We start from the raw sequence: 14,579 nt of genomic DNA on the forward strand, positions 1-14,579 counted from the left end.
ATGAGTTGTTCAGTCATAGGATCTTTCTCAAACCGCAACCTAAATCCATCAGAAATTTAATGAAAGACCTGAAGGTCCGCTGACAAGTGCTTAACATTCAGACAATGCTTTCATTCGTTCAAAATTAATCCATTATTATTATTATTATTATTATAAACCTCACAATCTGTTTCACTTGTACTTATTCCTGATGTCCACATAATCTATCTATCTATCTATTTTTAATTCCATTAAAGTATGACTCGATGTAACTGGTTACTAATAAACTGTTGACTTGACAACATTGTAAACATTTCATCATATTTTTCATTCTGTTTAGTAATCCTCATAACAGTAATAAATCACTAAACCACGCAATGTTCTTTCATTAATCCTTAGATAATCCGTAAAACATGTTCTTTATCAGAATTGTTTGTAATCATTTAAACTGTTGAAATTATGTTACTCATAATAATAGTGAATTATGTCAGTGAACAACTGTCATAGTTTCGAATAACATACTTTAATAGTATCGAGGTTAAAATTCTGTTTAATCGCGTTATAGCAATGAAAATTTTGAAGGTCAGTAGATAAGTATCTTAGAGTGTTTAAAGATCTAAAGTTATGAAAAGGTAATTATTTGATTTTTTTGGAAAAATATTTATGATATTCTGTTAAAATAAAACTTTTACTACTGTCTAAATTATTTGCCCCCAAATGCCCTGATATGGACGAGAATGGGGAGTGTCCGCTCTCTCTCTCTCTCGAAATGCTCTTACATAGCCAGATTTATATAGCCTCTGCCATAAAAGTTCTACTCACTGCCTTCTCGCACAATAGGTATTGTTTACGAAGGTGAGAGGACGAAAAGCGAATGTCCGGCGATTTAACCGGGTTGGAAGACACGGAAAGTTTACCTAAGGGAGTTGGAAAACCCTGATTCCAAACCAATGGTACACATGCTCCGGCTCAAGTATCCTGAGGGAACGAATGGCGTATGGACTAATCGTCGGTCATCGGCTAACATAGGACTGCATCTCCTTACGATGCTCCACTGTCTTGTGGATGAGAACTTTAGGTCAAAGTCTCCGGGTGTGGCTCCCTAAGAAAACCACTTGTTTCGGTTTGGGCACCCGAGCAGTATCACAGCCCTCACACAAATCAAATGAGATTTGTGTGGCGCGTATATATCTGGTGCCCCTTTGTACCAATATTTATGTGTTTAAATAAAAATAAATAAAATTATTTCGATCTAGTTATTCGATCTTATATTGAACGGTTTATTAGTTTACTTAAGTTAATATGGAAGACAATTGTTTCTTCATGTATAGAACATTTTGTACAGTTCCTATTTAAAAATTGTGTATACTGTTGCGGTAAAAAGCTTTGGAAATTCGTGTTGTTCTTAGATACTTTTCCTGTCTATATTTTATCTTAATCACCTACCAGAGTAGTATGGGATTGTATGCACATTTCATTAGCTTTGTGCCGTTACGGTACAGCAGAGACCTAATAAAAACTCTTCGTTATCGAATAAGTACTATATACACAACTGATACCATGGAAAGTTTATATATATATATATATATATATATTTGACCACAGGTTAAAATTAGGGAAACACAAATGGTGAATAAGAATTCTCTGTTCATGCAGGCGGTGGAATTGTTCATGCATAAACTACATATTTAAACTTGATATCTGTTAATCAATATTTTCATTTACAGGTTTCAATTCCGCTTAATGAATCACGATTATCAATACATTGTACTACTTAGTACCGATAACGAATCCTTTCCTAACGATCACTCTTAAATCCAATTATTCTTACTCATTCAACAAGAATTTACGTTATTTAATAGGGGAATTTTTAACTATTCAAACTATCATCGATATATTATTGGACCTAATGTTTTGAAATTCGAAGTAGTTTTCAGGTTATATTACTTGGTTCAAGTTTCGTTGAAACCAGTCAGTAAGGTATGGTTCCTGCTGGATGTCATATGTATCTTTTTGATGAATTCCAGTAGGCAACAAGCCTAGAAACACGGTTTCTTTTCAACCACCCCAAGTTATCAAATGTTCAAATAGATATTTAGTTTGTTAGATACATTTCAACATGATCATTTAAATTACATAACTAATAGAGATTAAAGAAACGGGACATTTGTCACTACGCAGTGATGAATCATTTTTATATTGATCATAAAAATAAAATTCGGTAGAAATTAATACTTGAACTATTAAACCTCATTATTTTTATGACCTTTCGAAAAAAAGTTCTTTCATCACCTAATAACTAAACTCATAAGTACATTCATTTAGTTGTCAAGATCCCATTTAATTTAATCCTTAATTACCTATTAAAGTCATCATTGACCTTTTGTAATCAGTTAATCCCTGATATTATCACCTAATATAAACATGGATATCAGAATTTAATAACCGCTATCTTCAAGCAATTAGTTATATTCTAGTCTGAAAAGCAAAACAAAACAAAGAAACCTACATACTTTAACCGTTACATTGAATAGTTCCTTCATTGTAATATGGTTATTTTCAATGTTATTGAAACTTTTCTGTGGGTTGACGTGTTATATACATTAAAAAAATTGATCAGTAGTAATATATATACCGGCCATAGAAACAATTTAAAAGAATGAATATTAATCCCATGCAGGAGCGATAAAAAACATGAACAATAGTAGATAATAACTGTGATTTATTGGAAGTAGACCTTTAATCTAAACAAATGATTGATATTAGCAAAATACTTCAAAATTTAGTGATTAATATCAACAACGTTATGATGTCATGATGGAATCGTTAAACCTGTTGGATGAGTAAATGACATTCTGGATCAGGGTAGAAAGTTTTGTGTTTGCACTTTTGTCTCAAAAAAGGATGGTGCTCATCATTAATATGAAGGTTTTATTTATCAATCCTATAATTTTCCATATAGAAATAGAGAATCAACTATAACTCATGGTATACTGGCATATATAGATATAGCGAAAGGGTGACTTTAAAACATTAAATCTTTTATACAAAGATAAAACCATTTCTGTTATATCCCTAGCGAAGACATAAGTACGGGTAACTCTCAGAACCTATTCATGGACGATTATTCTATATATATTCTTATTGTTTAACTATTGAGTGATTAGATTATATATACCTATTATAAGCTTCATTTTGACCTATGAATCATTATTATACGATTTACTGGCTCTAAATTATATTCAGTTTATTGATTATTGTCTCCCACGTTCACCGCCACATTTGGCTTGATTTTGTACAAATATTATTTTTTTATTTTATGGTGTGATGTGGTCTGTCTGTCTAGTATATAAACAGAGTATGTTTAAAATAAACGATTCGCATAGATTCGTATAACAGAAGCTTATAATAAGATGAATAATTATATACACAATCTAGTTACTCAGTAATTATACAATAAGAATATATATAGAATAATCATCCATTAATAGGTTCTGAGAGTTACCCCTACTTATGTCTTCGCTAGGATTTAACAATTTCCATTTGGTTGACAAGTTATAATCACTTGACCTGAATGAATTCATATTATATAATTTTGCAGTTGAGGTTAATTCAAATAATTTTATATTTCGTCTTATGTTGTTCATGGTTATAATCTAATGAGTTCAAGTATTTGTCACTCTACTTGACAGTTGATTCTTAAAGATTTTACAGTTTTATTGAAATATGATAATAACCTCATGACAATATCGTCATTACTAAAAATTCTAATTGTCATTTATTGCTTATTATTAGCTTAGAAGTCTGACAACATAATCTTTATACTTTTACTGCGGATTTCACGATCTTGTGTTTTATCTTTGATAAAGTCGCCTATGAACACTGTTAAATAGACCTATATTGGTACGAAATAGCTATCCAAATTTTGTTAGCTATTATTGTGACCCCATACTTAAGTTCTGATCCACGATGTGGGTGTGGGTTCGAATCCCACCTCCGATATACACTTACCCTCAACACTGCCAGGGAAGTCCTACTCATTGCCTTCTCTCTATGGTTTTGTTTGGGAAATTGAGACGAGTAAAAGAGAACGTTCGGAGCTTCAACCGGGTCGGTGGATACGGAGGCTCCACCTGGAGGAGTTGGAGAACCCTAATCCGGAACAAATGGTGCACATGGGTCCAATACCCTAAGGGAACATATGGCGTATGAACCTTTCGATGGTAACCGGCTACCATGGGATTGCATCTCCTAACGTCGCTCCACTACTTTTTGTATTAGACCTATAGGTCAAAGGCTCGGTAGTGACTCCCGAAGAAAACCCCCTGCTTCAGCTTGGGCTCCCGAACAGTATTCCAGCCCTCAGACAAGTCGAATGTTGAAGTTTGCCGCATACATATTTGATGCATCCTTGTACCAATGCTTATGTGTTTAAGTAAATAAATAATTTCATAGATTCATGACATATCAATTCAGTTATATAACAGTCATATAATACACCCATGTGGACCAGTGTAATTTTGCACTGGTTTTCAGGAGAACTAGACACCATCCAGACTTTCACGTGACAACCCAAACAGTACAGCTCAATAATGCGGCGCAACGACACAGGTACCAAGCACCCTAGTGGACCAATGACATAACAATTACTGAATAATAAATAATCTTCACGAATCACTTTGCCTATTCTATAACTATTTATTTTTAAAATTTTCATTGTTTAAATAAAAAGTTTTCTAATTTTACACTACTTAGTAACAAATTAACAATGATTTCATATATTCCTTTCCTACAGTTTGATAAGAAACTCCTTTGAATCCAATGAATGAAACAAATATACTATATCATCGTCCATTATATCCACGTATGGGTGTACAACATATACGTAAAGAATTTATTAAATTGGGAACAAAACTTGAAACTGAAAATTCAACTACCATGATGAAAAATTATAATCCTAATAAGTATCTAAGGAAAAGTCATATGTCAATAACTGAACAACAAAAAAAAGATAATCATAAATTACAAGAGAAATCGAAGACATTGAGAAGTGGACAAATGTTACTTAATACAATTATGCCAACTACAAGACAGCCAATTAAAGCAAAGCATACATTACGTAATCGGAATATATCTGAGTTAGAAATGTATGTTATCCATTTTGTATAAAATGCATAAGACTGAAATGTATTGGTAATGAGAATTTATATTCAAATGTGTGCATGATAATGTATTATGAGGTTGTTTGGGTATTAAACGTCCTCCATGAGACTAATGGCTTTGAGATCTATCCCTGGTGTGGTCGAACTGAACTAAGTGAAACGAGGTTTGTATCCTATAGATACACCGATTGAAAGATATGGGATCTAATCATGAAAACCACTGTTTCGCTATTATTCAAGGATGAATAGATAGACATGTCTAGAAGTCATTTTCACACTTGTATTCATAAGTCACTCTAAACTAGACAACTATTGAGAACCTAGAAGCACTGGTCGGCCGTTTTGCCCTAGTACGAGACTCCTCAGCAGTGCTCATCCAAGACTCCGTACCCATAACTCGAACCAAAGACCTTCGGTCTCACGTACAAAGGCTTAATCTCTAGACCAATTGGTCATTTTCTATTATTTTAACAAAAATCATTTTTAATATGATATTGGGTTGTAAAATCATAGGTAAATCACAGTGACTATATACATGTATGTAATCTCGTAATACATGAACTTAATGACAGGTTAGCAAGTATATATCATATATATTAGTTAAAAAAACAGTATGTTCATTAGAATATAGTTTCCAATGAAATAATTTAACGGGAATTAAGAAAACTGACTAAATAAGCCCACTATATATGTCTGAATTTATATAACCTATAATTATGTATCCATAATAGTTGCTATGCTTGTTTCTAATATCCAAATATTAAGTATTTATATGTATATATATTTCATTGCTAGAAATACGTCCATGGAAAACGACCAGAATCTTTGTAATAGTTCAAATATTGATGATGTTAATTGTTGGAGAACAACTAACTTTGATGCAATTGAATCAAAAAAGGTTGTACATAGTAATTCGGTTACATCATCAACAACTGATTTATGTCCTTGTCAAACAATAAAAATATTTCCTAATCCAGATATACAAAGAAGAGTTAGTACAGATGGTGTTTCATTGACAAAATCACCAAGATTCACAGATTTAAGTTGGAGTAATGGTAAGATATTCAGATATTTTGAAATTTATCCTGTTAGGATTGAACAAAATATTTTCATTCGATAGAATCATTAATGAATAGGACTGTAATGGTGGACTTGAGGTATTTCAGTCCAGTTTTGCACTAGTCGGAAGAAAAGTTAATTAGCATGAATTATATAGTGGCATTAAATTTATGGTGTCACATTGGATAATAAAGTTAAGTTTTAAAACATGTTCTTCTAGACTGTCGATAGTTTTCTGCGTCCTCAAACCAAAAGGAAACCTGATAAAAGATTCGATCAGCTGGATCATATACCATTTTTCGGAAGCAAAATAGTTTTTCCAAGCTTACCTACATTATCTTTAAGTTGCTTTTATGGAGACTCATTAGATTATTTACGAAATGTCATTCATAGCTAACAACTTCGTAGTTGTACCGCAATCTGTAAATTTTCTACATGATCTTCAATTTTCTATGTAAACAGCTATACTATAACGGCTGTCGAGACCAAAGTCACTGGAGACGGGTGCAAAATTAGAACTTTATAGATAGTTGAAACTTGAACATTCAAATGACTCAATGGTTACAAATACAAGCTGTGTTATTTACTTGAAAAAAGGTTCTGATTGATAGTTCCGAAATTAAAAAAAACTTATATTTGTTTATAGTCGAAAGCGTGAGTCAATTGAAGCTAGACCACTAGGGAAAACCTGGAAGCACTGGACGGCCGTTTCGTCTTATTGTGGGACTCCTCAGCAGTGAGCATCCACGACTTCGCTTCGCTAGGTTTGAACCCAGGACCTACCAGTCCCACAATAGGACGAAACGGCCGTCCAGTGCTTCCAGCTTCTCCCTAGTGGTCAAGCTTCAATTGACCCACGCTTTCAACTATGAAAATACTAAATCTTGACAAAAACCCCTTCTGATTATGTTCTTTTAGTTACTTCTTGATCTGAATGCATTTACCAAGTTATTTTAGTTTATAATTATGATATATAATAATTTTTGTTTAATCATATTTGAATTTGTTATAGATAAGTCCACACCAGCAAAGCGACAGAATATAGATCACTCCTGTATTGCAGCGAATGTGGATCTACAGAATAGGTAAGTCTATCGATGATATGATTGTTTATATGTTATCATGTGGTACATTGAAAATCTACCGTTCTTAGAAAGGTAATTTTAACTCAGCTAGTCAGTTAGTACATGTAAAATATACTGAATGATTTTTTAAAAAAATATTTATGTGTATACTTCAAAATTCACTCTAAGGAATGTATGATTTAGTAGTTGATTTCATGAGTTGATTTAAACTAGACTACCACTGGAAACCTGGAAGCAATGGACGGTTGTTTCTTCCTGTTATGAAGTTCCTCAGCAGTGCGCATCCACGTCCAATGCTTCCAAGTTTTCAATGGTGATCTAGCTTAAATCGATTCATGAATTCAATTATTAAATTACTACAATCTCCAAAAAACCCCATTTGAACATATAATCATATAGGGATTTGTTTGTTATATGATGCTGATTATGATGATCAGAATTACTTCTACTACTACCTTTATATAGCAGACAGATAGTTGCAAATAATTTACTACGTCTGATATTTCTTTTTAACAAATGTAACTGGGATAAATAGATTGACGTGGTGTTTACCAAGTAGTATTTGATGATAATAACAGTCATAATCATAATAATGACAACAACAATAAGAGAAAAGAACTGCATAATCGTGTGAACCAGTTACTGACACGATCCGACAGCCTGTCACTTCATTTTATGACTAAAGTTTAAGTGTAAAACACTGAATTTTATTCTAGGAGAAGTGTGTGTTCTTGATTTAATCCAATATTGTTGAAGAATTTAACCTTTATTGACCTAGTTATCTGAGATGTTTTACGCATCAATAGCCTTATTATGTCCTGACATGTATTGGTGACTTGTGTATAAATAAGTTAGAAAAGATTAGGGGCAATCAAACTGATGGTATTGCATTCATTAGATTGAGTTATTGTTTCTTGAATTGAAGTATTTTAAGAGAAATATCATTACCTGACTGCAATTCATAATTTTTCTTACCCTCAGTTCTAAGTCTGAATTGTATGTTACAACTCTCATATATATTCGCAATTCTTATTAGTTTTCTGTCATAAACATCATTATTATTCGGACAATTTTACTTCTCACGTTAACTTTTTTTTAACTATACTGATTCGAAGCGCAGGAACAAGGTCTGATGAACATATGTGCCAAGTCGTACATTGTTTCTGAACTATTAACTGATTGATTATTCAGTACTGATGATTTAACTCCAGTAATATATACAGAGTCATTTAGTCCATTTTAAGTCACACTTTATGTGACAGGGCTACTGAAACTACTCGGCTTGCCAGACTGATGTAGGTGAACCTGGACCCGAAATTAAGAAGTAAAGGCTGAAAATTGGATGCCCTAACTACCAACCTACTTGTCCTTGATTATTGTGTGGATACAAAAAAGAAAAATAGAGATGTCCGATTGTTATGACTTTATAAAAGAAAGCCGTTGCCGATTTGTTATGATTTCATGTCCGGCTTTTTATCACGTGAATTATCCACCAACAGAAATACGACTTGTCTAATCTTAACACTGTACCAAATTAGTGACGTTCAACTGGCATGAGCAGTCTAGAGTCCTTATTCGTCCCTTGTCCGCCTAGCCCTTCCAATTGAGTCCAGAACACCAATTGCAGATTCTGTTATCCGAATCATTTATTTCAAGCATACTCGGTTTATATATCAGGCAGGCGGACCGCATCACACCATAAAATAAAAAATAATATTTGTACAGTATCAAGCCAAATGTAGCTGTGAACGTGGGATACAATAGTCAATAAACTGAATATAATTTAGAGCCAGTAAATCGTATAATAATAATCCATAGGTCAAAATGAAGCTTATAATAAGATGAATATAAATATACACAAACTAGTTACTAAATAGTTAAACAATAAGAATGTACATAGAATAATAGTCCATTCATAGGTCCTGGGAGTTACCCGTACTTATGTCTTCACCAGGATATAAAACCGATATTCTAACATTTAGTGATTAGTCATCTGATGTAAACAATTTTTTCATCTCGGTTTTTATCTTGGATTGTAATTTAGTAGTTTACATTTAAGCAAATGTCATGTTAAATTTATTCCCTATTCAGATAAGCGTTTTCAATTAGGTCTAACTAGTATTCTCTCTTTTTTCTATCCACAAAATCAATAGAAACGATAGATTGTCAGAACATTCACTAAATTTTTCAATCAATCAATTACCTACAACTGACTATTCGTCAATGAATTCTTTCAATACCATCTCTTGTTTATCATCATTATCATCATCATCACCACCATTTAATTTGAAAAAACAAACTGTTTCTTTAAAAAGACGTAGTCGATGGAGTGTTGATATATCAAAACGATCTACACGTCGTAGTAGTACAGGAAGTCTTAAAGTGAAACAATTGGATATTGAACAAAATAACAAGAATTTAAATATGAAAGATACAATTCTAGAGTCAAAATTAGAACGTTCTGATCTATTTAAAGTGATTAGACGATCAGCCCGTCGAACATTAAGTAGTTTGTGTAATGTATTAAGATATTCCAATTCAAACTTGGCAGCTACCTTAAACAATTCAAATATTAATGACCATCATGCAAGTTCTGATCCTGTTCATTTTGATGAACACCCTATTGATTCTTCTTTATCCACACTGTCAGTTGAAGTAAATGATCCAGTAAAAGAAAATATTCATAGCTGTCATAATTCACAGAATAACACTATTCTGTCACGATTTGTAACATTGACAAGACCTGATTTAGATGAACCATTTGGTTTATTCGTCATCAAATCTGAACAAGGTAAGATGTTGTTTTTCTTAGTGTTAGTCGTTAACATATATATATATTTGTTTCTCTCCTATCAATCGAAATGAAGATTTTATTGTTAGTCAAATCTTTTAATAGACAATATATGTTGATAATTATTAAAAGTAGTCTGTTATCTGGATTTATCTCTTTACCAGTCAGTTTAGGTTCAGTAAAATCATGGATACTAACTGAGAAATGGCAATGATTTCAGCTAATGTGCATAAAATTTGGTTATAATTGTTCAATGTGTTTAAGGATTAGGGATCCCAGGAAAAGCCCCTAAATGCCTTGGTACGACCGAGAGTGGGGAGAGTCCGCTCTCTCTCTCTCTCTCTCTCTCTCTCGAAATGCCCTCATACCACCACGCGGATATATAGCCTCTACCAGGAAAGTCCTACTCATTGAATTCTCGTGGCGGGGGTTGTGTCTACGAAATTGAGAGGACGAAAAGCGAATGTCCGGCGATTTAACCGGGTTGATGGACACGGAATATTCACCTAGGGGAGTTGGAAAACCCTGATTCCAAACCAATGGTGCACATGGGATCCAGTATCCTGAGGGAACAAATGGCGTATGAATCAATCGTTGGTCAACGGCTACCATGGGACTGCATCTCCTCACAATGCTCCACTGCCTTGTGAATTGGATCTTTAGGTCAAAGTCTCTGGGTGTGACCGCCTAAGTAAACCACCTGCTTCATTATCACAGCCCTCACACAAATCAAATGAGATTTGTGCGGAGCATATGAATCTGGTGCTTCCTTGTACCAAATATTTATGTGTTTAAATAAATAAATAAATCCCAGAAAAATTCCTAAAAAGGTTAAAATCTAATGTCAGATATTTTGGATCATTTCAATAGTTTAAATTAATATACGTTTTATAGCATTCGTATTTATTAGTTTAGAGGTGTTACGACAAAAGTAATAATTTGCTCTTTCATTAACTCATTTGGGAGTAAATGAGCGACTTGAACTACGAAATATTGTGATTACCACGTGATGACTGTATTTAAGTTTAGAGTACTAGTGGTTTATATTCAGAATATTTCAACTGATTCAAGCAACTTAATGATTATTAGAAGAGGGTTTGTGGAGATTTTAGTAATTTTATATAGTTAAAATCATTGGTTCGAATCTCATGAGGCGCACTGCTGAGGAGTCCCATAATAGGACGAAATGGCCATCCAGTGCTTCCAGGTTTTCCATGGTGGTCTAGCTTCAATTGGTTCATTTCAACTATATAAAATTAATGATTGTTTTTATCTTTACTTTTGTTTAAGTAAACAGGTACAATCACTGACTTGCTTATGAAAAGTTGTGCTTCAAACTTGTGAACAAAAAAGAGGTTAAATTTCATCAGTAAGATGTTGAGGTTTTTTTAATCTCATTGAAATCATGAACCGGTTGAATTCCAATAATAAACCCGTTATGTATTATAGAGATTAATCGTTCCAGTACACGACCGAATGTTCTTTGTTCACTCTCTCTTTGCTAGGTAGTAGATGCACAATTCTGAGGAGACCCACACCAGGACGAATAGGTCGTCCAGTGCATTTATGTTTCCAATGGTAATTGTTAATATGTTGTGGCTATAATTACAATCATTACAATAACGAACTGCTACTTGAATACATAAGCTTAATTGTATTATTCATATCTGTGACTGTTATTTCTTTACAGGTTATCGTGTCACACGTCTGTCAGAACGATTCATTCAAAACAATCCAACCAATGAAATTTGTATTGGTGATGAAATAATCCAAGTGAATAAAATAGACTCAATCAAATTTACTATTCATGAATTACAAGAATTATTTCAAAAAAGTCAAACGCTTTTATTGACAATCATTCGTCGATAATAATTGACATCATCTCATCATTATCTTCATCATTCCATTACGTGATAGTTTACAGTTCCATATAGAGTCTTTATAACATTCTATCTTCCGATATTAATCCCAGAGTTACCTGTTTTATTATTACTATTGATTGGTTGACTTTGATTATTTTGTGAATACTTCCTTATTTTCTTTACTTTTCATTATTATACTTTTGTACAGAATAAAAATAGTGATTTATTTATGTTGTTGTTATTATCATTAGTTGATGTTGACATTGAAAAGAGTTGTTGAAAATAGTAGGTTAATTTATTTTCCAATAATGACATTGGTCATGTATGGTGGAATGATTGAGTGGTTCAATTTTAGGCTATAAACATAAAGTGTTAGGGTGAGACGTTAAATTGGTTGAATCTACATAGGATAGGGTGATTAGAATATGTCTTATCTATGAATAACCATCTCCTTTATCGACATGTGATATAAACCGGTGTATAAGTGGATTGGAATAAAATAAGGGTAACCTAATCAGATAATGGAATTCTTATTGAATATTTTCTTTAAATAGTCTAAATGTTCACATGAAATAATGACGTCAGAACTGTATAGTTCATAGTCGCCCCCAAATGCCCTGGTACGACCGAGAGTGAGAAGAGTCCGCTCTCCCTCTCGAAATGCTCTCACATGGCCACGCGTATATAGCCTCTACCAGGGAAGTCCTACTCACTGCCTTCTCGCACCAGGGTGTTGTTTACGAAATCGAGAGAATGAAAAGCGAATGTCCGGGTTGGTGGAAGCGGAACATTCACCCAGGAGAGTTGAAAAACCCTCATTCCAAACCAATTGTGCACATGGGCTGGCTCCAGTATCCTGAGAGAACAAATGGCGTATGAACCAATCGTTGGTCACTGGCTACTATGGAACTGCATCTCCTCATGATACTCCGCTCCCTTGTGGATCAGATCTTTAGTTCAAAGGCTACGGGTGTCCCCCCAAGAAAACCACCTGGTTCGGTTTGGGCACCCGGGCAGTATCATAGCCCTCACACAAATCGAATGAGATTTGTGTGGCCCATATATACCTGGTGCCCTTTTTACCAATATTTATGTGTTTAAATAAATATTAGTTCGAAATTGTATTAAAATTTCTCAAATTTAACAACTGAAACGGAAAGTACGTACATTTCTACTAGCATAATATATACAGTTTGCATGAGGGACCGGTGTTGGTTAAACAACTAGTGAAAACCAGTCAGAATTAGATAGTTATTCCATCTTAATGTGGATCTCTGCAATAGTGCACGTTACCGACCCTACTGTAGACAGCCGAAACCACGGCTTCCAGGCTCGCTCACGGACACTTGACCTCAATGCTACTGAACCAGGAACCGATGGTGTAATTTCATTAAATTAGTGCTAGTGACCAACCATCTCCCATTGCCTGAGATAGATAACTCTCTAACAATCGACTACATTGCTTACAGTTTTTCACACGAAAATATGCACAAAAATTATGTAACTGAGACTAGTTGCTGTATGATGATTAAAGAATAATAACGCAAATGTTCAATCAATAATTGATTCTTGGTTAACCACAGTTTACGCTATTACAGAAAATTAAATGATTTAAACAAAAATTTGAACTGCATCTTTTAACTGACTATCCATCTTTCCTTATAATGTTTGTGAATTAAGGCTATATCGAGGCAATACGCACAGTATGCACATATGCCAATAAGAGACCGATGAATTGCAGTCCTAAACATCAATGGGAATATTCAAACAAACAATACTAAGTGAATTTAAACTTCACCCCATTGCACATGCAAATGGCTATCAGGACTCAGTAGCTGAGTGGATAACTCGATGGCGTTTAAAGCAAAAGTTACTGGGTTCGAGTCCTTGAGTAAACATCAACACTGTGATGCAGATATATCTAGTTGACGAGTCCCGAATAGGACAAAACACGCTTCAAACTGGATTCCACTGCTAGTCATTATTCATCTTTGCTTAAAAATTCTTTATAGCTTTAATTTTAATTATAAACATGAAATAACCTTCAAATTAGTTTAGTCTATTTTATATAAAAAAAAGTACTTTTACAATGTAAAATATACAAGATTTTCTGATTTTAATAGAATCTAACTGAATATCTACCATTGTTGGTTATTAATAATCATTATTATTATTATTATGATTATGAGGACAACTCAAATTGTTGATCACCATATTGATTTTTGTAACTGACCTTAATAAATATGAATGAAACATTTGAAAAATATTTTTCACAATATTGATTATTCCTTACAACATATCACTTTCTATATATACGGTGTATTATATAATCATACTGGTTTCAGTCTGGGTACCTGGGCAGTATTATAGCCCACATACAAATTAAGTGATTTGTGTGACACATATATATATATATTCAATGCCCCCTTTGTGCAAATATTTATATGTTCAAATAAATTAATAAATACACAATAATATTAAATTCACTTAGTATTGTTTGTTTGAATCTTCCCATTGATATTTTAGGACTGCAACTGGTCAGTCTCTAATTGGCATCTGTGTATACTATGCGTATTGCCTCAACATAGCCTTAATTCACAAGCATTGTAAACAAAGATGGATAGTGGCTAGCAGTGGAATC

The 14,579-nt window shown here is 33.4% G+C and overlaps 1 protein-coding gene across 1 annotated transcript; it reads left to right on the forward strand.

Annotated features, from left to right (window-relative positions):
- Nucleotides 1-4,800: 4,800 nt before the first annotated feature.
- On the forward strand, nucleotides 4,801-11,945 carry Smp_028800 (hypothetical protein; the record flags this gene model as incomplete). The annotated part of the gene is made up of 5 exons (XM_018795540.1): nucleotides 4,801-5,126; nucleotides 5,937-6,196; nucleotides 7,213-7,285; nucleotides 9,439-10,076; nucleotides 11,767-11,945. The coding sequence occupies 5 exons, from the start codon at nucleotides 4,801-4,803 to the stop codon at nucleotides 11,943-11,945; spliced, it is 1,476 nt and encodes a 491-aa protein (XP_018649843.1).
- Between the last annotated feature and the right edge of the window lie 2,634 nt (nucleotides 11,946-14,579).

Source organism: Schistosoma mansoni, chromosome 2 (assembly GCF_000237925.1).
Source record: "Schistosoma mansoni strain Puerto Rico chromosome 2, complete genome".
NCBI classification, from domain to species: Eukaryota; Metazoa; Platyhelminthes; class Trematoda; order Strigeidida; family Schistosomatidae; genus Schistosoma; species Schistosoma mansoni.